A 25,092-nucleotide genomic window follows, 5' to 3' on the forward strand; every position below is an offset into this window, starting at 1 on the left:
GGCATTGTAAATGACAAAATGTTTATTTGTGTTGGTTTTGAAAACAGATAAATAAATGGCTTTGTCATTTATAATGTCAATACCTTAATCTCGCTCAAACGTGAGACCTATTGCATTTGCACCCACAGAGAGCCCCCCCCCACACACACACAGAGAACCACACACACAAGTCAAGAATTAGTAATTCGTAAGTTAATAAGGAGAACCTGTAAACCGGTGTTACCATCTCTTAAATGACAATGTATGCCTGGAATGCAAATAAATGTTACTCAATTTGAACTGCAGTATAGTTTGCCGAGTGCCCGTGTTTAGCACTCATTACAGGGCAAAGAACAGTGTGGGCACAGCAAGGGATGAGTTAGCTTCTATCAACGAAATGCTGCTTCTGAGGAATACATAAGGTGTGACCGTCTGCAGCCAAAGGGGAGGGGGTAACGGAGTGAAACCGGAGCAGCCACTACAGGAGTACACTAACGCCCACCGTGCATCCCTTTCAAGGAGCACAAGAGCCCATGATTTCACATAACTAACTGATCTACATACCAATTCAACCAATGTTTTGTGTAGTTTTATATAGCTCGAACATGACCCGAAGGTATTGGAGCCTTCTCCATGAGCAATGGTCATCAAATAAGGTCACTTTATTTTCTTCTTTTGGACCAAGGTAAGCGGGCATGCTACCTTTAGTCACTCATTAAAAGGATTGGTCATTTACCGGTCCGAGAGGAGATACAATAGGTGAAGGATGGATATATTAATTTAAGATCATGTATCAATGCAGGTATTCACATCTACATCACACACGCTTTGTCTTAATTCTAAGGAGAGGAAGTTTTGGAAACAAACCCTACATTTAAATAATGTATGCGAACAGTAATCTGCACGTTACCAAACAGCGAAGACAAGTGCATACCGCTATAGAATTAAGAATACGTTAGTCAGGTAATGCACATGTTGCTTACGGAGCGCTACGTTTCATGTGATTATGTACATGTTTAACTCATGTACATGTTTAACTCAAGCTGATGATGTGAAATCAAGGGCGTTAACCAGGGATACCTGAAATGATTAGTTTTGTTTTATGTGGGCTGTGAAATGGCCTCTTGACAGCAGGAGAACTTCACAAAACAAATACACTCACATATAAACACGTGACACGAACATGTTGCATTTCAGCTTCACTTTTGTAAACTGCCTGCACATGTTCCACGCTTTGGGATAATGGAGTTTAGAACTGACTGAGAGTGACATACACACATGCATATGCACGCACACATATGGTCACACACAAACATATATACTGACCCGAGATACACTAGAAATTGGATTGAAAAAGTGAAGTTTTTACCAAATAAATAAAAGCGCTTGGGTTAAGAGTTAATTACTAGGGCTCGTGCATTTGATCCCTGGTCGTGTTTGCAAAAGCACAAACGGGTCGGATTTCCACATTCCTAAGGAAGGAGAGGGTCAAAGGTTGCAGCCCTGTCCTGATAACCTCCTGCTGGGCCATTCTCAAGTATAAGGAGAATGCTGTCCGAGCCTTCCCCACCCCCGCCCCTGCTCCTCAGGCCACATTATGTTTGTGTACAACGGCAAACAATAAGAGCAGCTCTGGTTGGAGGGTGGAAGCGACGAGACAATCAGACTTCAGTTCCTACTAAAAGGACACCTCCCTTCCCCCACGAGCCTCAGTAAGCCTTGTGCAAAAAGGCACCAACTTTTTAAGATTAGCGTGGGGAGGGGAGGGGTACTCCACCCCACCCCCCGACTTGTGCCTTGATGCCTCTGCTGCGGGCAGAGGGAAGGCGAGAGCGGGACGGAGAAGAGCTGCAGGGAGGAGATATTGGGGAAGTGGAAGCAGAGTACTGAGAAGGAACCGAGAAAGAAAGGTTAGTGAGGATAGATCGAAACAGATAAGAAAGGTGGTAAGTTACTAAAGAACAGAGGGAACGCTGGAGCAAACTAGCAGTTTTAAGAGCAGTTTCCCACTCCAGGTGTGCACACTCACTGAGTTATGGTGGGGGCCAGAAGTGTGGTGTGCGACTACTGCCAGGGAATCCGTCTCCTTGCAATACTCTTTCTTCCACAGTGGATCGTGCTGTGTATACCTGCCAGTGTGAGGTGGCGGAGTTTCCACTCTATGTGCTTCGGCTGTGCGCTCAGTGAGCCGTTGACTGAGAACACAGTAGTGGGGCCGATAGACGGGCCTTCGGCCTCTGTGGGTGTACAACTAATCAGTCAGCAGTCTCTCCTCATAGGTGCCTCCCCGGCAGGCAGGTATACCTCCGTGTTCGGTGCACAGCGGTGAGTTGTTTTGAGTGTGAGCTTATGGGGATGTTCAGTTAGTTGCCCCAGGGTCCTCTCTTGCGACTCCACAGGCAGGGGAGACAAGCGTTCCACCCCGTCGCTCCTCAAAGCATCCATGAAGGTAGGGTCGAGCTCCGTCAATGCTCCAGCAGGGCCAAGGCCGCGTCGCCACTGCAGCAGGGAAACGGTGGTCATCATGATTTTCCCGGTTATTTCTCACTAGCGCAGCACAGCAGGCCCTGTGTGCAGGAGGATGGCAGCGGCGGATTCGGCCACAGCGGTGCATGCAGGGCAGCCCCCACCTCTGGAGTCAGGCACTCGGATCGATTACTCCACTCAGCTCCCGCAGCCAGGGGCTCAGTGTGCTAGGCCGCAGACTGGCGGGCATCCGTCGCCACGCCCTGCTGCTGCAGCACACAACTTAGAAAGCGGCAGGATCACCCGCCGCGTCAGTACAATACAGGGGGCGAAGGGAACAGCGGACGCAGCGGGAGTCCACAACCGGCACAAAGAACTCACCGCCACAGACCAGCGCGGCCTCCCCCGCGGTGTTCCGTCTATGGGCGACAGAGGTCCCGCCAGCAGCAGCGGGCGTCCTCCCAACTCTGCGAGTGTCACTTCACACGTAAGGAGTCCTCGGCCGTTAGGGGCGAGCCATGCAGAATTCCGCTTGTATGTATGCGGCGGCTGGGGGGGGGGGTCTCTGTATGTCTGTGTGCGTACGTGTGTTTAGGTGTGCTCCTGTGTGTGTGCGGTGGGGGGAAGTAGGGGGGGGTGCGCGCGTGTGAGTGCCTTCCTGCCTGCGTGTGCATGTGTGTGTTCAGGGACGTGCACGGCGCCGGGCTGGGCGTGCGCACTCACGAGGTCAAATCTCCGGCAGGAGAAGCTCGTGACAGTCTGCTGTCTACATTCCCCCCAAAGTGACTACATAAGTTGGCTCCCTAGACCGCAAAAGCTTTGCTTTTGCTTTCGTCTAGGCGAGCCCTAGAAAGAACTTAAGGAACTCCACAGTCCGCCTGCTGTCTAGTTTTATTTTTGTGTAACTGTAATTTCTTTGACCTTTTCCTACACTTTGAGATGCCAAAACGAATGTTATTAGGTTGCAATAAAGCAGTTCACAACTCCATTCATTTGCACAAGGTTCTCCTTCAACTGAGCATGAATATCTAGAAAACTCAGCTGATTTACAGGCTCTTATTTATATCACACTCCACTACAAACAAAAGTAAAACATTTCATTTACAATGCCAATAGCTCTAACTTTCACAATTACAAGACCTATTGCATTACAAATGCTTGTTGTGATTTGGTGTGAATACATTCAGTAGTTTTTCAGAAATGAAGGTTACAAAAATATTTGTATAGCTGGACGGTTTGATTTGAGTGTAAAATGCGAGTTCCTCGAACCTAATGTAAAAAATAGGGCATTCCTTTTGGCCCAGGGGGTCTTATTTTTTCCCTTGGGCCAGCTCATTGCTGCGAGAGCAAGCACTCAGATTGGCTGCCAGCAACCTAAGAAAACTGTTGTTGCCAACTATTACAGTTTAAAGTAAAAGGTGCCAGCAAGGGATTTGTTTACAAATCAAAGTTAAACAGTGTAGTGAAGTCTATATTATTTGGACTTATCAGCTGAGCAGAACAGCAACTGTTCTTCGTATTTATTATCTGTTTATGAACCGTAAAGAAGCTACCACACTAGCCCCATATAAGTGAAACAAATTAAACAGATAACCAACACTATTTATGATTTTGCTCAATAAATGAACTATTGGAACCAGAAAAGAAGATAAAGCAACACGGAGAGGTTTGTTCTTCAAAGAAAATTATTATTTATATTCTTTTGAGTTCAAATTGACGAATTATGTAGGGTACACAGTCAATGGTAATTGCATATATATCTAAAGTAAATGGAGATGACAAAACAAACCATTAATACATAAGAAAACAATCCAGTCTAACAGAATATATAAAATGGACTTCTTTTAAAAATAAAAAATAGAAAGTCAAGTGCAGGATGTTGACTTGGACTGGTGTGTCGACGTTTCGGTCTCAAAGGTGAAATCCAAAGACCATCATCAGGACAGTGAATTTAATGCAATGTAGATGACCCCTATAAGACAAGGTTTATAAAATTAACAAATAATCCTAACACGTGTTGCTAACATGTAACAATTTATTAACATGTGTTTAAACTATTTACATTGCAGAAGTAAATCTAAAAAGGATGGGAAGCTTAACCTGGTCAGTGTGGTGACAAGAGTGTTGGCTTATCTAGTTGTTTAAAGTGAAATAAAACTGATGCACTTACTTATGGTGAAATTTAGGACAAGCTGTAAAAAATCAGAGCTGCTGTTGAAAGTCAAGGTTCTTAGCCTGTAGAAAATGGAAATGTATAAGCTCAAAGGAGCCTACAGTGTGCAAAATGAATAGCTTAATGTGTCCCTGGTACTATACAAGAATCCAACTTAATAATCAGTTACCTTGAGGGAACGAAAAGTCTCCCCTGTAATTGTATCCATGTATTTAGGCCGAACGGTATTAAAACCTTTTGATGATGAATCCTTAGTATTCAATCTCAGGAAACAAGAATGCTGAAATATATAAAATTTGCAATTTGGAAACGGATCTAAAAGGGTTCATGTCATTATTTCAATGTCTATCCACTTCTTAAAAAACTTAGGAGAGCGCTGCTTATGATATTAGGGTTGAATGGGTTTATATTGGTTGAAGGCGAAGTTAATCATGAAAACAAATTGTGTCTATAGCCTAATTATGAACGGGAAATGACTCCACGATAATAGCAGAGCATAAGGCCAGCCATTGCGGAAGCCTATACAGATTGAGCATCAACAGCGATCCGAGTGAACTTAAAAGCACAACAATGCTTTTTAGATACTTTACGAGGTTCATATACAAGACAAGAGTTTACACGTATAAAAAGGCGTGGAAAGCTAGAAAAAATCCGTGTCCAAACTCACGAAGAAATGTGTAGATGAAAACATTGTTTATATCAAGGCTTCGAGAGTGAAACTCACTAACAATTTTATTGCAACGCTGCGGCTTGAAAGAAACCAAACGTAGCGGTATAGATGAAGACATTGTATGCATCAAAGCTTCATATGTGGAGCTCAATAACAATTTAATTGCATCGCTGCTGCTTGAAAGAAGCCGAACGCTCGGCGTAACATCTAATTAGCATGTTAGCGTTTTAAACCGCTGTTCACGAGTCTATATTTAAGCAGCGGTATAACATCTAGTTAGCATATTAGCATTCTAAATCCGCTGCTCACGGGTCTGTACTTACTTTTGGAAAAATGGCATAACAGGCGTAAGGGCTCCTCTGCGTCACGTCAAAGGTGATTAGAGGGTAAACCCAATCAAAGTCTTTATATAGTGGCATGACGTGGTGCGTGATAGTCATGTGACCTAAGTTAACCAGATGACTATTGTTTTGTGAATACGGCCGCCATATTGTAGTGCTTATATGGTTAAGTTATAGACACGTCTTGGCATTGCTAAATGAGTCGGCTCGAAGTATAGATAATTATACATGCCACTACAACAAATGTCATAGTATACATCGGTAGAAGGAACGATTCGTAGTCACTTGCATCTGACAGATATACATGTTTAAAGTTGGATATTAACTGAGCTGATATTAATAAAATCGCCCGTTTTAAGATTGTCCATTACTCAAAAAGTGTTACTCGGGCCTAAAAGTTAATGAATATTGAATATGCAAGATAAGAATCATTTAGAATTTGTTATGTGCCTGTCGCGTTTATAAAGCGCGTACATTCTACAAAATTAAATCATAATACATGTCTCTCGGTGTCTACAGTTAAAGGGACAAAAATTAATGTTTTCTGATGAGAGCACATTTTTAAAATTTGTGACATATTGTAACTTGCAGAACATGGTACATGTATCACTATGCATATATGTGGTGCGTTTCTAAAGCGCATACATTGTACAAAAACAAATCATAGTACATGTCTCTCTATGTATACAGATAAAGGAATGAAAACCAATGTTTTCCGATAAACGCACATTCTTCAAAATTGTGACATATTGTAACTTGCAGAAAATGGTACATGTATCTCTATGCATATATGTATAGAAATGATGTAGACATCTGTCGCAATACAGAAGCTCTCACAATCTTTGGGGAATTATGCGGTCATGTTCTTGTGAGGGATAGTCTCTGCCAGATCGTAGCATATCAAGTCATGCAGGCTAGTGAGTACCATTCAGTTGACGAGTTTTGACGAGAGACATGTATTATGATTTAATTTTGTAGAATGTACGCGCTTTATAAACGCGACAGGCACATAACAAATTCTAAATGATTCTTATCTTGCATATTCAATATTCATTAACTTTTAGGCCCGAGTAACTTACACTTTTTGAGTAATGGACAATCTTAAAACGGGCGATTTTAGTAATATCAGCTCAGTTAATATCCAACTTTAAACATGTATATCTGTCAGATGCAAGTGACTACGAATAGTTCCTTCTACCGATGTATACTATGACATTTGTTGTAGTGGCATGTATAATTATCTATACTTCGAGCCGACTCGTTTAGCAATGCCAAGACGTGTCTATAACTTAACCATATGAGCACTACAATATGGCGGCCGTATTCACAAAACAATAGTCATCTGGTTAACTTAGGTCACATGACTATCACGCACCACGTCATGCCACTATATAAAGACTTTGATTGGGTTTACCCTCTAATCACCTTTGACGTGACGCAGAGGAGCCCTTACGCCGGTTACGCCATTTTTCCAAAAGTAAGTACAGACCTGTGAGCAGCGGATTTAGAATGCTAATATGTTAACTAGATGTTATACCGCTGCTTAAATATAGACTTGTGAACAGCGGTTTAAAACGCTAACATGCTAATTAGATGTTACGCCGAGCGTTCGGCTTCTTTCAAGCAGCAGCGATGCAATTAAATTGTTATTGAGCTCCACATATGAAGCTTTGATGCATACAATGTCTTCATCTATACCGCTACGTTTGGTTTCTTTCAAGCCGCAGCGTTGCAATAAAATTGTTAGTGAGTTTCACACTCGAAGCCTTGATATAAACAATGTTTTCATCTACACATTTCTTCGTGAGTTTGGACACGGATTTTTTCTAGCTTTCCACGCCTTTTTATACGTGTAAACTCTTGTCTTGTATATGAACCTCGTAAAGTATCTAAAAAGCATTGTTGTGCTTTTAAGTTCACTCGGATCGCTGTTGATGCTCAATCTGTATAGGCTTCCGCAATGGCTGGCCTTATGCTCTGCTATTATCGTGGAGTCATTTCCTGTTCATAATTAGGCTATAAACACAATTTGTTTTCATGATTAACTTAGCCTTCAACCAATATAAACCCATTCAACCCTAATATCATAAGCAGCGCTCTCCTAAGTTTTTTAAGAAGTGGATAGACATTGAAATAATGACATGAACCCTTTTAGATCCGTTTCCAAATTGCAAATTTTATATATTTCAGCATTCTTGTTTCCTGAGATTGAATACTAAGGATTCATCATCAAAAGGTTTTAATACCGTTCGGCCTAAATACATGGATACAATTACAGGGGAGACTTTTTGTTCCCTCAAGGTAACTGATTATTAAGTTGGATTCTTGTATTGTACCAGGGACACATTAAGCTATTCATTTTGCACACTGTAGGCTCCTTTGAGCTTATACATTTCCATTTTCTACAGGCTAAGAACCTTGACTTTCAACAGCAGCTCTGATTTTTCACAGCTTGTCCTAAATTTCACCATAAGTAAGTGCATCAGTTTTATTTCACTTTAAACAACTAGATAAGCCCACACTCTTGTCACCACACTGACCAGGTTGTTAAGCTTCCCATCCTTTTTAGATTTACTTCTGCAATGTAAATAGTTTAAACACATGTTAATAAATTGTTACATGTTAGCAACACGTGTTAGGATTATTTGTTAATTTTATAAACCTTGTCTTATAGGGCTCATCTACATTGCATTAAATTCACTGTCCTGATGATGGTCTTTGGATTTCACCTTTGAGACCGAAACGTCGACACACCAGTCCAAGTCAACATCCTGCACTTGACTTTCTATTTTTTATTTTTAAAAGAAGTCCATTTTATATATTCTGTTAGACTGGATTGTTTACTTATGTATTAATGGTTTGTTTTGTCATCTCCATTTACTTTAGATATATATGCAATTACCATTGACTGTGTACCCTACATAATTCGTCAATTTGAACTCAAAAGAATATAAAAAATTTCTTTGAAGAACAAACCTCTCCGTGTTGCTTTATCTTCTTTTCTGGTTCCAATAGTTCATTTAATGAGCAAAATCATAAATAGTGTTGGTTATCTGTTTAATTTGTTTCACTTATATGGGGCTAGTGTGGTAGCTTCTTTACGGTTCATAAACAGATAATAAATACGAAGAACAGTTGCTGTTCTGCTCAGCTGATAAGTCCAAATAATATAGACTTCACTACACTGTTTAACTTTGATTTGTAAACAAATCCCTTGCTGGCACCTTTTACTTTAAACATATTGACTGCCCAAGCCCGCAAGGGTTTATTGGGTTACCCACCCCTATAACCAGCCAACTATTACAGGGCTCGGGTACTTAAAATTCCCTGTCTTGAACTTTTAAAGAAAAAATTATATAAGGGCGCAGGGAAGGCCTACCCTGCCCCTCCAGGCTGGGAGAACCCCCTTCTCCAAGGGAGTCAAAATAAAATAAAAAAAATTGGTAAGCTGTGATCTTGGGGGGGAAAACAAAATGGCGGCTCGGGCTACATCATGTCATTAAGGGGGGGGCTTCCTCCCGGAGTCATACTGCACCCCAGGAACACCATCCCTAGGGCCCCATATATATTAATATGGGGAAGGGGGATATGTCGCCCCCTCCCTGAGCCTTATTTGGCCCCTGGGAGCCCATCCTCTTGGGCCAAAGTATTGATTAAGGGAAGGGGGCACAAGCCTTTAAAATGCCCTGGGGACCCCACCCCCTAGGGTATCAGTTTTACAAAACAAAAAGGGAAGGTGGCTGTGCAGGTCTTAATAAGGCTCAGGAAGAGTGGCTGCATGCCTCATCCACTTTGATGTTGTCCCGGGGGGTTGGGCTCTCAGTGGCCCAAGAAGGCTCAGGGAGGGGGCCCGCCTTTCCATTTCTGTTGTATTTGGCCAGGGGTGATGGGGTCCCTAGGGCCAATTAAGGTTCGTGGAGGAGGGCTGCACACCCTCCTTCCCTGTTAAATTGTATTTGGCCCCGGGATCTTTAAAGTCCCTTTTTTTTGGTACAGACCCTGGGTATGTGGCTAAATAAGAGTTTTTGGGGGGACTTCAAGCTTCCCTTAATATACATGTTTTTCCCAGTGGATGGGCCCACAAGGCCAACCTTACGGTGAGCACGCCAAAGGCTATGTGCAGTGTGGGGTAGCAGCATGCTGTGGTTTTGGCCACATGGCCTGGCAAAAGGCCAAGCCCTTTGGCCAAGCTTCCGCTGTGCACAGCCAAAGGCTGTGTGCAGTGTGGGGTTGGCTGCCTTCGGGGAGTTGGGGCCTGGCTGTACAAGAAGACCTGCAGCTAACTCCACACCACTCACGACAAAAGGCGGCGCGTGGCATGAGGATGGCCCCTCCAGGTGACTGCCTGAGGGGAGATGAGCGCAGGGCCTGGCTGCAAACCAGGCGCTGTGGCCAATCCAACCCCATGTGCGCTGTGTGCAGTGTGATGTTGGCTGCCTCCTGGTGTGCCAACCTGCTGCTGCGCAAAGCCAAGTGCAGCGTAAAGTTGGCTGCCTGTGAATGGGGTTTGCCGCAGGGCATGGCCATAGGCTAGGCCCTGTGGCCAACACTTTCAATGCTCAGTGGGGGGGATAGCTTTACATATGGTAATATAATACTACTTTACGTAAAAAAGAAAAACCTGGAAATTCACTGAAAAAAAACAAAGGTTAAAGTAACGTTATATTTAGGTGTGATAAAAAGATCTGTTTTCATTTAAAAAGAAAAAGACTTAGAAACTCACTGACAAAACAAAGGGTAAAGTAATGCTATACTTAGGTGAATGTCAGTGACTCTGGTGGTTAATTATCCTGCTGGAGAGCAATCCTTTGTCTTTTGCTAGTTTTGAATTGCAGATAAACAGTAGTTTATGTGGATAGCTCAGTGATTTACTGCCTTTGTTAAAGAGATCCTTTTGTTACTTGTAGTTCAGAAGTTACAATCCTAACAAGACCGTGACCTATGAACTGGCATCAAAGAACCGCATACAAACCTGAATGGTATAACAGTTTTTTTTTTTTGTGTGTGTTGCAATTTAGTTAATATTTCCAGTCTTTCATTATTCTAATGTTGCTACATAGTTTGTTTGAACAGATATACATTTTAATCAGTAAAGTCAACCCCCCTCCCCCACCACCAACATTGGGGTATGCTTTAAATCCTGTGTTTGTGCTTCTCCAGACCAAACTCTCTTAAAACATACTGCCCACCAGTATGGATGACTTGATTCCTACACCTGATAAGCTATAGGCTGGTTTACATACTTGTATGATTAATTGTCTCTGCATAATGTGTGCATAACGTGTGCATGATGTAAAGTACTGTGACACCCTTCACTGTGAGAAGCGCAATACAACAAATGAAATGCATATGAGAGTGGGGCTACGGAGAGATGCACACTGTTGGAGGGTGCAATTAGGGATTCAGAGGAGGTCAATTGGGGGAGAGTCTATGGAGAGACGAGGGGCACTGTTGGAGGGTGGCAGTGAGGGCATACGAGAAGGTCATGAGGGGGAGGGGCTTTGGAGAGGTGAGGGGCACTGGTGGAGGGTGGTAGTGAGAGAATCTAAGAAGAAGGACATGGAGGAGAGGCTATGGAGCGATGAGGGGCACAGGTGGAGGTTGGCAATTAGGTCATCCGAGGAGGTCGTCTTGGGGTGGAGGGCGGATGGGAGCTACAGAGAGATGAGGGGCAATAGTGGAGGATGGTAGTGTGGGAGTCTGAGGAGGAGGTCATGAGGGGGAGAGGCTACAGAGAGATGAAGGGCACTGTTGGAGGTTGGTAGTAAAGGTATCCACAGAGAAAGAGGTCAGTGTTGGAGCACCAATAAAAACGTTTGCACCAGCGCTAAAGCTGGCCCTGTCAAGGCCTTTCTGTTTTTGTTCATATAATAAGTAGTTGGGTCATTAGGGCTCTGTGGAACATATTGGACAGTGTCCGCTCCTTATATTTACTGTTATAGTCAATGTTTTAAGTTTGAGGTGATTTTACGATTTTTTTTTTACTGGTAATAATAAAACTGGAGCCGGATGGTGGCTGATATGGGGCTGGGGCCCAAGGTCCGCTGGGAGATAAGGTGCACTGGATATGGATGGTAGAAAATGGATAATCGGGCCTGGAAGGGAGTGTGCTGCAGAGTCCGGGGTCAGGTGGCGGTAGTAATGAAGAGAGATTCTCTCTGAAGGCTGCAACAAGGGCTGAGTAGTGTTACTTGCCTGATACTCCCACCTCAGAAACCTCCTTTTCCCATCAAAGGGACCTTACATGGGATGCATTTCAAAAGAAAAATGAAACGTTTGTTTAATTTTTTAAGAGCAGGCAGTGGTCGTGGGACCACTGCCTTCTCTTAAAAGATATTTTCGCATCAATTCACAAAGGGAAAGGGGTCCCCTGGCGACTCCTTCCTCTTTTCCAAGTGGCTTACCACCTACTTTAAGTAGGTGGTAAACTGTAAGTGTTTTGCGACTGCCATTGCAAAACAATGATACATACAAATGCGGCTCGCTATTAGGAAGGGACGCTCTTGGAAAGCCCTTCCTAATACTGGCTTGCCCAATAGCGTTCGTACATACCAACACCCTTTTTTGCAGTCGCAAACAGGCCAATTGCCCATTCGGGACGCTCCAGGTCTGGTTCTTAACCTGCCATTGCCGCCGTGAGGGGAACGGCTAGTCTTGCCCCAAACGAGCTCTGAGGGACACCGCAGGACTACCATTCCCAGCAGCCCTGCACCTTGTGACGCTGCACACGTGCCTGGAGACGCGTCAAAAACACCGCTGACCTCCCGCAGCGCAGGACGCTCAATATCTAGTTCTTCACCTGCCATTCCCGCTGTGAGGGGAATGGCTAGTCTCGCTCCAAACGAGCCATGAGGGGAACAGCAAGGCTACCATTCACAGCAGCCCTGCACCTAGTGACGCAGCACACATGCCCGGAGGCGCGTCTAAAACATCGCCGACTTCCCGCAGCGCAGCGGGATGCTCAAGGTCCGGTTCTTCACCTGCCATTGCCACCGTGAGGGGAACGGCCAGTCTCGCTCCAAACGAGCCGTGAGGGGAGCGGCAGGACTAACATTCCCAGCAGCCCTGCACCTTGTGACGGAGGCGCGTCAAAAACACCGCCAACCTGACGCAGCGCCTGGGCTGGGCCACCCCCCTAACATCGTAATCGGGACCGGGGGGGGGGGGGGGTGTAAAAGCCAAAATGCCAAGGAACTCTGTGCTTCCATTATATCTTATCTGACCTCTGCGGTGGGTGCCTTCAATAAGGAAATAGCTAACGCTGAGAAAGAATTGGGATTGAGAGCGAGCCAAGACGCTGAGAAGGGGCGCACTGTAATCAATAGCCCTAGTATCTCTGTTCCCCTGGAGACAACTGTGCTGATAACAAGTGTGGTAATGGTGAGGGAAGACCTAACATATGACGACACTTTGACAAGGGGTGTGGTTAGTGTGAATAAGAAAAAAATGCCACCCATAGAAAAGGCAACGATAAGGGCTTATACAGGTCCTCCGGGGAAAAAGAGCAAAAAAAAGGACAAGTAAATGTGATAAAGCAACCGATAAGGGCATTTCTACCCAGGCTGAAGGTTTGGACAGGAATATCCAATTGACACTGCGGAAATTTGTGGAGGAGATATTTAGGTCTCGACTGGAATCTATACTTACGAGCATTGCCAAAGATATAACTAATACATTGAACTCTTGTGTGGACGGTATTTTGAGGAAATGCGAGCGTATTGAAACATTCTTAGGGGTCTCGAAAATTCCATGTGAGGTTTCCAATTCAACCACAATAACCCGGGTGCAAATACAGCCTAATTCCTATACCAGTGTGGGTTGCCTTTTGAACACTTCATGTGCAACCTCAGGGAGACCAGTAGGGGAGGACCTCTCGTCGGGATGAGACCCTTTAGTCCTTTGCCCAATGGCATGATCCTGGCTACCAGTGGGAACCAGGGTACCCAAGAGAGGAATATTAGATCAAATAATTGTAGACTTAACCTCCCTCCAGAAGCTAGTCCCTTGGTAGCTGTTCTTATAGAGGGTGCCCCCACTTATAGAGTGCAAAGGTGAACCTACCATGGCCCTTTTACGGAAAACTAAATACTGGTGTGACCAACAATGTAGTGGCAATCCCAAGGTTTCATCTCACACCATTATGCCTAGACGTGTGGGATGGGTTGGCAATCGTCCTAAACAGGTTGAAGGCGATTGTATTGTTGTAAACTTTGATAAAAAAGATATAGGTGGCCTGCTGTTCTGGGACAGTCCTGTGTTGGGGAAAGGGGGCATCAGGGCCTTGCCCCTGGGCTTCTACCCACCAGCAAGAGGAACACAGATACTTGGCAGATCCCCAAGTGGTACAAAAAGGGGGGGGAAGGGGGTGGTGATGGACGGAGCATCTGAACCAATCAAACACTCACCCAGTCAACAGATCTGGGTTTAATCCATCACCGTTCTTTAGCCCACTCTGCCACCCCAGTTCAGACATGGCCATATGCAAATCAGTCTGACCCTGTGCCTCATGGGAACAGTCCAGCCCGAACTGCCAAGCCATGCCTTCCCTGGACCGGAAACAAGCTTCCGAGGACCGGTTTCTGGCATTACAGCCGTCTTCAGCCCGGCTTGATTGAATCCAGTGGCAAAATGAGCAAGGGACTCACGTCTGAGCATACCCTGCCAACATATGGCGAACAAAGCTTTTCCGGTCCAGGGAAGGCATGGCTTGGCAGTTGGGGTTGGACTGTTCCCATGAGGCACAGGGTCAGACTGATTTGCATATGGCCATGTCTGAACTGGGGTGGCAGAGTGGGCAAAAGAACGGTGATGGATTAAACCCAGATCTGTTGACTGGGTGTGAGTGTTTGATTGGTTCAGATGCTCCGTCCATCACCACCCCCTTTTGTACCGCTTAGATCCCGAAGTGGGGCTTGCCAAATGATGCATAACCAGGGTGGTAACTCGCCCTCTTTAAATGATGAGGTGAAGAACCACTCTGATAGGCCCAGCAGAAGATCAGTATCCGCCCCACAGTAATTAGCCCTGTCCATTGTGCGGAATGAAGAAGGCGGTGACCTAGTCTTAAAAAACAGATTTCTCCCACTGTCCCAATTAGATATGAACGACTGACTGGAGACGGCTCAGTATCAAGAGAGCAGCCCAGGGGACAGTCGTAATGGTCAGGTAACAGATGTAGATGCAGCCCTCAATTTTAAGATCATTAGTTGGAATATAGCGGGTCTTAGCAAGAGAGATGATCCCAGCTGGCTGGGCCTTTAAAAAAAATGTGACATCATTGGTCTTCAGGAGACTTGGGACAAATCATATAACATTTGGATGGATGGGTATAAATCGTACTGTTCCCCAGCACGTCCTGCTCAGGCAGGTAGAGCAAAGGGGGGCCTTGTAGTGTTGTTCTCGTTAAAAATTGAAAGGGATTCAAAGATGGTTGGAGGTGGGGGTCTCACACTTGCTTGGCTATAGAACTGATAACCCCTAACCTCACTAAAATGTTACTTTGTAACTTTTATAACTCAGGTGAGATGAACCGGGTCCCAGCCTTTAAAGCACGGGAGCGGGATACTGTAATAGATTACATATTTATCTCCCCCTCCATGCTATATCAGGTGCTATTTTATAATGCCAGGCTGTCCCCCTTTAGTGATCACAATCCGGTCATACTTGTGTTAAATAAAGAATTTTGTCTTTTGGGAAATATGGAAAAGAAAGAGGGAGGTAATAGCGTGGTAACAAGTGATCACAGGAGGAGGCTTAAATAGGCCAAGGTAATCCCGGACCTCTTCTTTTCGAACCTATGTGAGAAGGCTAACGACAATATTGCAATTTGCCTTGATAATACCACTCAAGGGATAGAGGTTATTAGAGCTTTTGAAGGTATTTGCGGTCAGGTAGCATCTGACCTGATAATGACAAGTAAATCCAGATTAACTATGGCAGAAAGGTGGTTTGATAACAACTGTTCTCGGGCCCATCGTAACCTGGCTCAAGCCCTCAAAAATATACCACGAGATAAGGGCCAGATAGCTAGGTTAAGGAAACAGTATAAGAGTGCTATTTCTACGTGGAAAACAAGTTTAAAGAGGAAGCCTGGAATGCACTCTTAACAGTTGAAGTTCTTACGGACAGCTCCAGATTTTGGGCCATTGTTAATAAACCCTTTTTCTCAGGTACAGAGAATGGCCCTCTGGAATGTAATATTACAGAAGACTAGTGGCATTCCCATTTTGAAGGAATTTATGGGTGTAATGTTACTGTAGCCTCAAACACTAGCCAAGAAGCTGATAGGACTCTTCATCCTGTGGTCTTTAACCGCATCGCTGCTGCGGTGATTTTTGCGCTGTGCTGGCTCTTTGTGAACTACATTTTCCATGACGAGCTGAGCTCGTCATCAGCATCGAAAGGGTTAAGGAGGATGATGTAGAAAGGGCGATAGTACAGATGTCTAGAAGCAAAGCACCTGGCCCTGATGCCGTCCCTGCAGATCTGTATAAATGTAATCCAAAATTTTGGGCTAAAATACTAACTAATGTTTTTAATGTCTCAGGTTTCTAGGGTTTCCCTATATCATGGTCTTTATCCACGATTATCCCAGTTTTTAAAAGGGCCAGAGAGGTTATCCACTGTGTTACAGACCAATATCTCTAATTGATTCTGCTGTGAAAATCCTAGATGGAGTGATCCTAGCTAAAGTCACAGACTGGGTGAACGAAAACGAGATTTTATCAAACCTACAATATGGCTTTAGACAAGGGAGGAGTACTATGGACCAGTGCCTTAACTTACATCTAATAATAGGTAAATATACTATAGCTCAAGAAAAAGAAGGCACTTTACAGTTGGCCTTTCTGGACCTCTCCTCGGCCTTCAATTTGGTTAACAGATCAAAGTTGTGGTTTATCCTGCTTGATATGGGCCTTGACCCATGTCTAGTTCACTTCCTGGCGGATTTACACAGGGATCTCTCAGCAACAGTTAGGGTCACCCAGGAAGGAAAATGTAGGAGGCATTTTAAATCTGGCAGAGGAGTCGTCGGGGATGTATTTTGGCACCACTGCTTTTAGATCTGGCAAGTTTGGACATTCCGCGAGTAGGAGAAAGAGGTATTCCTGTTCTCCTATACGCAGATTACGCTGTGTTATCAGCCCGTACAGCTATAGGCCTACAGAGGATACTGGATGCCTTTGGGGCCTATATGAGGTCCTTGGACCCAATAGTGAACATATCGAAATCGCACGTTATGTCTATGAGGCAAAGAAACAGAAAAGTAAAAACTTTTTACAGCAATGGAGCTGAGGTGTCTAGGGTGTCCTCCTTTACCTATGTGGTGGTTTTATTTGATGAGCGAGTTTCCTGGGGGCCCCTACAGAAAATCAAAAGAAGTGCAGTGTTAAGATCAACGGCTGCTGTTCAAGGATTCGCACAGCGTCTTGGGGCTTGGCCTGTCGAAGCCTTGCTCAATATTTATAGATCTAAATGGTTGGCTATTGCTCTCTATGGCTCTGACATCTGGGTCTATACACATTTGGAAGGGGTCCAGATAGCTGAAAATAAATTTCTGCGTACTCTTTTGTCGGTCCCTCAATCAACCCCAACTTTTGCTATTCATCAAGAATTGGGGCTCGGAAATGTGTCGGATTCGATGAGGTTGGCCTTGGTGGTTTTGCTGGCTCAAGACCTGGCTTAAGCAAGACTTAACCCTGAATCACCAGATCATTCGGGACTGTGTTACCCTGGAGAAAGCCTGTTGTATCCCGTGGTTGTATTACGTCAAGAAAATGTTTTTTAAATTGAGGCGTCCAGATCTTTTTAATCATCCGGATAGGATCAAAAAAGAGGATGCTAAATGGGTTAAATCCCAACTTTTGAATTTACTGATGGTGGAGCGTGAGGAGCGAGAGTTATTGAAACCCTCCGTTAAGGCTCACTTTCTGCTAAAAACCTCTCCATTAATTGAGCCCTACTTAAGAATTGTTACCAAGCTCTTTGTTTGCTTTTAACTAGGTTTCGTTTTAATTTAATCCATTTCTCTTTAGGTAATCTGCAAGGCTGGTGTAAACCGGAGGATTTAGGGCCATGTCCTTGTGATAATTTTTCATCACAGGACACGATGCATTTCATAATGTTTTCTGACTATTACAATGCCATTCGTAGGAGGTTTTTAATTCCTCTGTCAAGGGGAAGGGTTTTTTACTGGTTAGACCTGCTTTATTTTATCTTCAACTGCTTAACGATCCATGGGAGATGTTTAACATTGCCAGCTTTTTAGTGGCAGCAGTTCGTCTCCGAAAAAAAAGGACCCTATGTTAAAATCTGCATACCTATGTATTATAAAGAAAACTTCTGTTTTATCTCTGTATGAAATTATTCTTGGGTCTACAAGCTCTCATGCATTAGAAAATTGATCCTGCTGTATTAATTCCTTTTCTAAATCACTCATGTTTTATTGGGTTACGTGATTTTATTATATTTTGTATTGTGTACTGTACTTATTTGACTGACTGAAAAAAACTGTTGTACATCTAGCCCTTAGTGAACTAAAAGGCAAGTCTGTTATATGCGCCCTACTTGTGGCTTAGATTCTTAGTCCAGATGAAGCACTATTATAGTAGACTAAGTCAGACAGAAAATGTATTTTGCACAGTGCACATCTAGAACGCATGCATTCGAAGGTGCCCTTTTATGTGATGAACAATAAAGAAGGCTCAGGGAAATAAAGGTTTGGCTAGGATCATACAATTTAGTCAAGCATGTAAGCTAGTATTGATCCCAGGATTCAGGTTTCACATTGTGCAATTCAGCAACTAGTTGGTTGTCTCATTCTCCTGTTTTGCATTACAGATTAATGCTTTATCTTTCATAATTTGACTATTTTAGCGCATGAGAAAGGAGCTCATGGCAAAACTATGTATGGATGAGTTTGTAAGGGAGTTTTCAAAGAATAGTTTTCTCAGTTTTCAAAAATACTCCTTTCTCTTTTTTCAAATGTGTTACTGTTTTTCAAGAATTTGTATCTTTGAAAGTACATCGCAAAAGAATGACAAAGTAAAATGTATCAAGTTACATTTGTGCAGAGAAATAAGTGTTAGACAAATTGCAACAAGTAAATAGCCAGCCTTTCTAGTACAGTGATGTCAAGACTTTCTTGTGGTAATAGGGACTTCCTTAATCTTCAACCATTATAATATGCTTAGCATTCAAGTACTTGTATTGAAGCCTAGCCTGCTGGAATTTGAGGGTTTGCAGTTGGGTCCAGACGTTGCTCTTACTTCCCAATAACTCTCCATATGCTCTGCATACACACAGAAGCAATCTGTTGTATCATGGTGACTGTTTGCAAGTAGATATGATGTAATCTAGGGTTGTAGGCTACCTCCATAAGCAACAAATTGGGCCCACAGTGCAGGGGCGGCTCCTACACTTGGGCGAAGTAGCGTCGCCCCTTTGCTTTCTTGCAGTGCGAGAAGCAGAAAAATAAAATGAAAATAATTTTCAGTTATTACCATTTTATGTTTGATTGTGGGTTGGAATGGGAGGAGTGGTGTGCCCGCTCCTTAGTGCGTAAAGACTGTTTGGTCAGCAATCTGGGGCCGCCCAAACTAGTCATGCGTACTCTGTCCTTCTCCATGCAGCCTGCATTTAGTACATGGCCTGCACATAAGCCACTGGCTAGGCGTCATCCTGAACAATCGCAACGCTGCTTGCAGTGTTGTGATTGGCTTTGGGGAGGGAGCCTGGCTGCCTGCTACCTTTTTATAAAAAAAAAAGTATTATTAAGTTAAACCCCCGCGTGACAACCCGCCCCAACCCCACCCCCACAAATCATGCCGGCCATGACTTCCACAGTGGCCCACCCAAATAAAAATTCCCGTAGCCGGACCTGGGTCCAGTGCGACCTGGGTCATTCTCCTGCTGATGCCCTAAAGTTTTGAAAGTGCAAGAGTTCTAGACAATATAGTAAGCAACAGCTGATCACCTAGATTGTCTCTGGTATTAGTAAAATATACTCGATTTTATTAATAAACCTAATTTATTCTCACCGACTCTATTCTGGCCATGTTCAGTCGACTCAGCCGATTAAATCTAAACAGATGTGTGAGTAGCACAAGAGATGGGCGATGGAGGGCTAGGAGTCAATGAAGTCAAGTCAAGTCAAGTCAAGAGATTTATATAGCGCGCTACATACCCTTAGGGTCTCAAGGCGCTAGAGGAAGGGTGGGGAAATTACTTCTCAAATATCCAAGTTTTAAGTTGTTTTCTGAATGCTAGGTGGTTCTGAGTAAGGCGAAGGTGAGTGGGAAGTGAGTTCCAGGTTTTAGCTGCCAAGTAGGAGAAGGATCTACCTCCCATGGTGGTTTTGTTGATGCGAGGTACAGTGGCAAGGGCTAGGTTGGAGGATCGCAGCTGACGGGAGGGGGTGTAGAAGGATAATCGTGTGTTGAGGCATTCGGGTCCAAGTTCGTAAAGTGCTTTGTGTGAGTGGGTTAGGAGGCGGAAAGTAATCCTTTTATTTACTGGGAGCCAGTGGAGGTTTTTCAGGTGACCAGAGATGTGTTCTTTAAGTGGGATGTCTAGTATGAGCCTGGCTGAAGCATTCTGGATGCGTTGTAGTTTTTTTCTGGAGTTTTGCGGTGGTACCGGCGTATAGTGTGTTTCCGTAGTCCAGGCGGCTCGTGACCAGTGCATGGGTGACCGTTTTTCTAGTTTCGGTGGGGATCCAGCGAAATGTTTTTTTGAGCATGCGAAGAATGTTGAAGCAAGATGATGAAACGGCGTTGACTTGTCTGGTCATCGAGAGTGAGGAGTCCAGGATGACGCCCAGGTTCCGTGCGTGGTCCGTCGGGATGGGTGCTTTTCCAAGGGCTTCTGGCCACCAAGAGTCATCCCAGGCGGAGGGGGAGGTGCCTAAGATGAGGACTTCTGTTTTGTCTGAGTTCAGTTTCAGACGGCTGTGTTTCATCCACTCGGCTACTTCTTTCATTCCTTCGTGTAAGTTGGTTTTGGCGGTGGTAGGGTCTTTGGTGAGTGATAGGATCAGTTGAGTGTCATCCGCGTAGGAGATGATGTTGAGATTGTGTTGGCGAGCGATGGCCGCAAGGGGGCTCATGTATACGTTGAAGAGGGTGGGGCTGAGTGACGATCCTTGTGGCACGCCGCAGATGACTGCAGAGGCCTCTGACTTGAATGGTGGGAGGCGGGCTCTCTGTGTTCTTCCGGTGAGGAACGAGGTGATCCATTCCAGTCCTTTTCCTTGGATTCCTACGTCTCTGAGGCGCTGTAGAAGGGTGCTATGACAGACTGTGTCGAAGGCAGCGGAGAGGTCGAGGAGGATGAGGGCGACTGTGTCTCCATTGTCCAGTAGAGTTCGAATGTCGTCTGTTGCTGCGATGAGGGCGGTTTCAGTGCTGTGTTTGGCTCGGAAGCCGGACTGTGAGGAGTCGAGGGATTTGTTGGCTTCGAGGAAGGCGGCGAGCTGGTTGTTGACAGCTTTCTCAATGACTTTGGCCGGGAATGGAAGAAGCGAGATGGGGCGGTAGTTTTTGAGTTCGGTGGGGTCAGCTGTGGGTTTTTTCAGAAGGGCGCTGAGTTCTGCGTGTTTCCAGCTTTCCGGGAAGGTGGCGGAGTTGAGGGAGCAGGATTCTTTTGTACAACTAACTGGACAAATTTTCTTTCTTTTCGTATTGAATAGTCCAAAAAAACAAATAGTTTAAGGGATGGAGAGATTTGCAGCAGTTCTGGATCATAAACAGGCTGGATAAATGGAGAGAGTGGGGTAGAGCGAGAATTAAAACCTTCTTTGTAGAAGGCGTGGTGTACAGTCCACAACAATATTGGTTTGAATATAGCTATTGTTCATACTTTATTAAAGTATCTTGCTGCAAAGTACTTTGTTACTGTGACTGACTATTGATTCTTTTGTAGGTAAAGGAAGACCTTGGGAGGAGAGCGGAGAAGCGCACTACATGGGTCCTTTGGGGCGGTCTGGCGTACATGGCGACCCAGTTCGGCATTCTGGCCCGTCTTACATGGTGGGAATACTCCTGGGATATTATGGAACCAGTTACCTACTTCATTACCTATGGCAGTGCCATGGCGATGTATGCCTACTTTGTACTAACACGTCAGGTAAGACGCACGAGCTGCCGTGGAAAGGCAACATTTAGGGCACTTTTTTCTAAGATGATGTTAAAGCCTATGCAAAGTTAACTATCTGCACAGGTTTCAAAATGTTCTTGTGTTCAGGAACCCAGAAGGTGGGTGAATGACAGAGCTCCCTTTCCTTGGACTCTGTAGTGGTGCAAACATTGGTAGTTGTCGTTTATCAAGGTTCGGTGTACTGCACTTGTAACACTATGTAGCCCACGCTAACTTGTGGACCCTGCTGAATGTTCAGAGCTAAAATAAAGCTCTGAGGTCTGATTCTGCCCCCCCCCCCACGCCCTGTGACTAACGATGTCAAAGATTGTTTATTTCACATACACTGCAGTAACCTCCCTTCACGCCGTAATAGGACAAACCTCTTGCATTCCATATGCTTGTTCTGTATTAAATATATAATTAGACCAGCTTTCTTTCCTCCCGTAAAGCACGGAATATATTCGCCAATGTGGATTAATTCAAGGTTGCCTTGAATGACAACTCTTGAGCGCGCACTGAACATTGTCCGAACTCTGTAGCATAATGAGAATTTAGATAAACCCTCAAGAACAGTATAGGTTTTACTTTTTTTTTTTTATACTTCACGAATTTGGAGGGCCTGTATAAGGCCGAATAGATATCGCGGCAAACCCTACCATAGACGATTCGGGTGAGTAGTATAACTAAACTGCTTCAAGGGAACTCCTGGTTTTTGCATCGCTGAAATACTGGAAAAAGTCACCATCTCCTGGCTTGATTATTCAAAGGGAAAACACAAAAGAAATAACATTTGTTTCCCACATTACCAGGCAGAAGCCAGTGACCACATTCATGCGTTACCCTCCTTGCTTTCTTCTGCTCTGTGAATGAACTCTAGACTCGAATGTGGGAAGTGTTCTGCTACATTGGTACAGTTCACTTCCTCTCTCAAATGCTTACATTTTAGATCGACGCCATAGATGTTCCCTGATTGGAAAGTTAGCCACCTCATCGAGCCCCAGAATTCTGGCCACAACTCGGCTTTCTGCTTTAGAAGTGCAGTCCAGTGCGTGCACAAGGTGCAGAACCTTCAAACAATGGAAGAGATCCTGAATGGGACTAAACCATGGAAGACTAGCTGTTCCATATCTACTTCTGACACCCTGGGCTGAGCCTCAATACAATCAACAAAAGATGAGCTTTGACCCCATTCAAGAAAATGGGGGAAGGGGTACAATAAATGAGACAAAAATAACTCTCATCCACCATAATTACTGCTGTTACTCGACAATTAATGGCACAATGAGCTTTTTCATCATGTCAAACCCTGTTTCTCTAATGAAAGTTCTTTAAGGCTTTTAAGTGTGTGTTTTTTGTTGTTGTTTTTTTTTAGACTTTCATATAGCGCGAACTAGGCCCGAGAAATATGGTATAAGAGCGCTTTACATGAGCACCAGTTTCTTTACAGAAGGACACTTTCATTTTTGTTAGGCACGGGGAGATTACGTGATTTGCCCAGAATCACAGCATGTTTGAGCGTCGTTGCCGAGACTTGAACTCGGTTTCCATGCTTCAATGGCGACTTCTAGCGGCAAGGCCACATCCTCGACTATTCGTTTGTTCCCACAATACACTTCATTTAAACCAAATATCTACCAACATAAATATAATACAAACATAAGCTGTTTTACAAATTTGAACAATTTTACGCACTTTTACATAACACAGATGAACAAAGCACACATTTCATTTAAATGGTTTCACATAGTTTGGACCATTGAAAACGTCAAAAATGTTTTCCAGTAAACCATCCCTGGTTTAAAACTATTGATGCCCACCATCCCAAACAAATTACATGATGTCAAAGAATGTCCAATTAATTATTTTAATTTTAACAGGTTTCCCTGCTCCCTGCATATGTTCTTATTGGTGTCGTAAGGTTCACCAGTGTCATTTCAGTTCTTTTTGTATGGCAACATAGTACAAGAGACCCCTGTAAACTGAATAATAGAAGACCACACCAGGGGAAAATAGCAGTCAAAGCACATACAAATTAATGCTTTTCCACTTACTTTCAGATCGGCATAACTCATTAAGTCACCCACTTACTATCAGATCGGTCTAACTCATTGAGTTATCTGAAAGTAAGTGGAGAAGCATTGCTTGTTATGTGCCTTGATTGCTAAATTAGGAGATCTTTCTTGGGGGTAGAACAGTCTCTTAAAAGATGGTCTGGTTAATACGTTTCTCTATACTCTGGAAATTCTGCTGTAGGAAGAATGTCTTTTTTTTTTGTTGTGAGCGTTTGAAAGTGTGGGTTCTCCAAAGGTCCCATGTCATTAATTGTGAAGTAGCCAGTAGTAATATATGGTGAATTAGGGTTACTTTTTCTTGTCTCAATACAAGGCATTGTTGGGATTGGTCCAGGTTAGAACCTATAATACCAGTCTCAGAGATGCATGATGGTCTGTCCTCTGTATTCCAACTTGACCTGCACTGAAAGATTCAGGTTGTGCACAGTAGGCACAGTGGTTTTCTTCAGTTTGAAGTGTGCAAGATGGGTGGGCTCAACGCACTTCGTCTGTAGTAGAGCAAGTTAGGACCTGGCAGACAATTTAAAATCACTGACAATCCCGCGTTCTTAATTTAATTGCTCCACTTACAAAGTGTGTTGAGGCCACCCACTCGCACTAGGTACAGGGGATGAGGATCCGAAGATGACGCACGCCACAGGTGGTGCTTGTGGGAGAGGATTCTACAAAAATATCCCAGGGATGCCAGGATCACACTTATTTACTGGGGTACGTATCCAACACTCTCTAGAGATGTATACATTTAGGACCACACAACTGATCGCTATATCTGACAAGATCAAAGAAAGATAGGTCAATCTTCCATAGTGTAGTTGCTTATAATAGTCTGGGACTGCAAATGAAGACAAGAACAAACACAATGATTTAAGAGTGGACCAGCATGTGGGTGCCAAGGAGACTGAATACCAAGAGCCTTTAATTAACAATAAAATGTGTACATTAGATATGATAGAAATTTGATATAATAAGCCATAGAGCGTAAATAAGTTCTGTTTCCTACTGAGAAAGATGCAGTTCCACATTTGGAATGAAAATTCCCCAGCATTGGGAAACCATGGGAATGCGAAATATTCATTCCTTTACATGGATTTGATCTGCAGACAGAATCAGGACCTCTGTGAGGAAATGTATTGTCCACAAGATAGGAGTGGTGAGAAGGAAAGTAGTTACAGTACACAAGAAAAGTCAGAGGAGGCATAAAAAGGAAATAATAGTGAGGGGAACCACAGTGTTTTAGATGTAAATCTTTGCTTA

General features: G+C 44.0%; 1 protein-coding gene across 2 annotated transcripts in view; it reads left to right on the forward strand.

The window, feature by feature from the left end:
- Positions 1-25,092, forward strand: part of MCU (mitochondrial calcium uniporter) — a 774,118-nt gene that overhangs the window by 697,607 nt on the left and 51,419 nt on the right. For both annotated transcript variants that reach the window (XM_086922280.1, XM_086922281.1), the window contains one exon: positions 21,551-21,754. In XM_086922280.1, the coding sequence (XP_086778406.1) occupies positions 21,551-21,754 (204 nt within the window). The remainder of the gene's footprint in view (positions 1-21,550; positions 21,755-25,092) is intronic.

The sequence above is a fragment of the Lissotriton vulgaris genome, chromosome 5 (assembly GCF_964263255.1).
Source record: "Lissotriton vulgaris chromosome 5, aLisVul1.2, whole genome shotgun sequence".
Classification (NCBI taxonomy): domain Eukaryota; kingdom Metazoa; phylum Chordata; class Amphibia; order Caudata; family Salamandridae; genus Lissotriton; species Lissotriton vulgaris.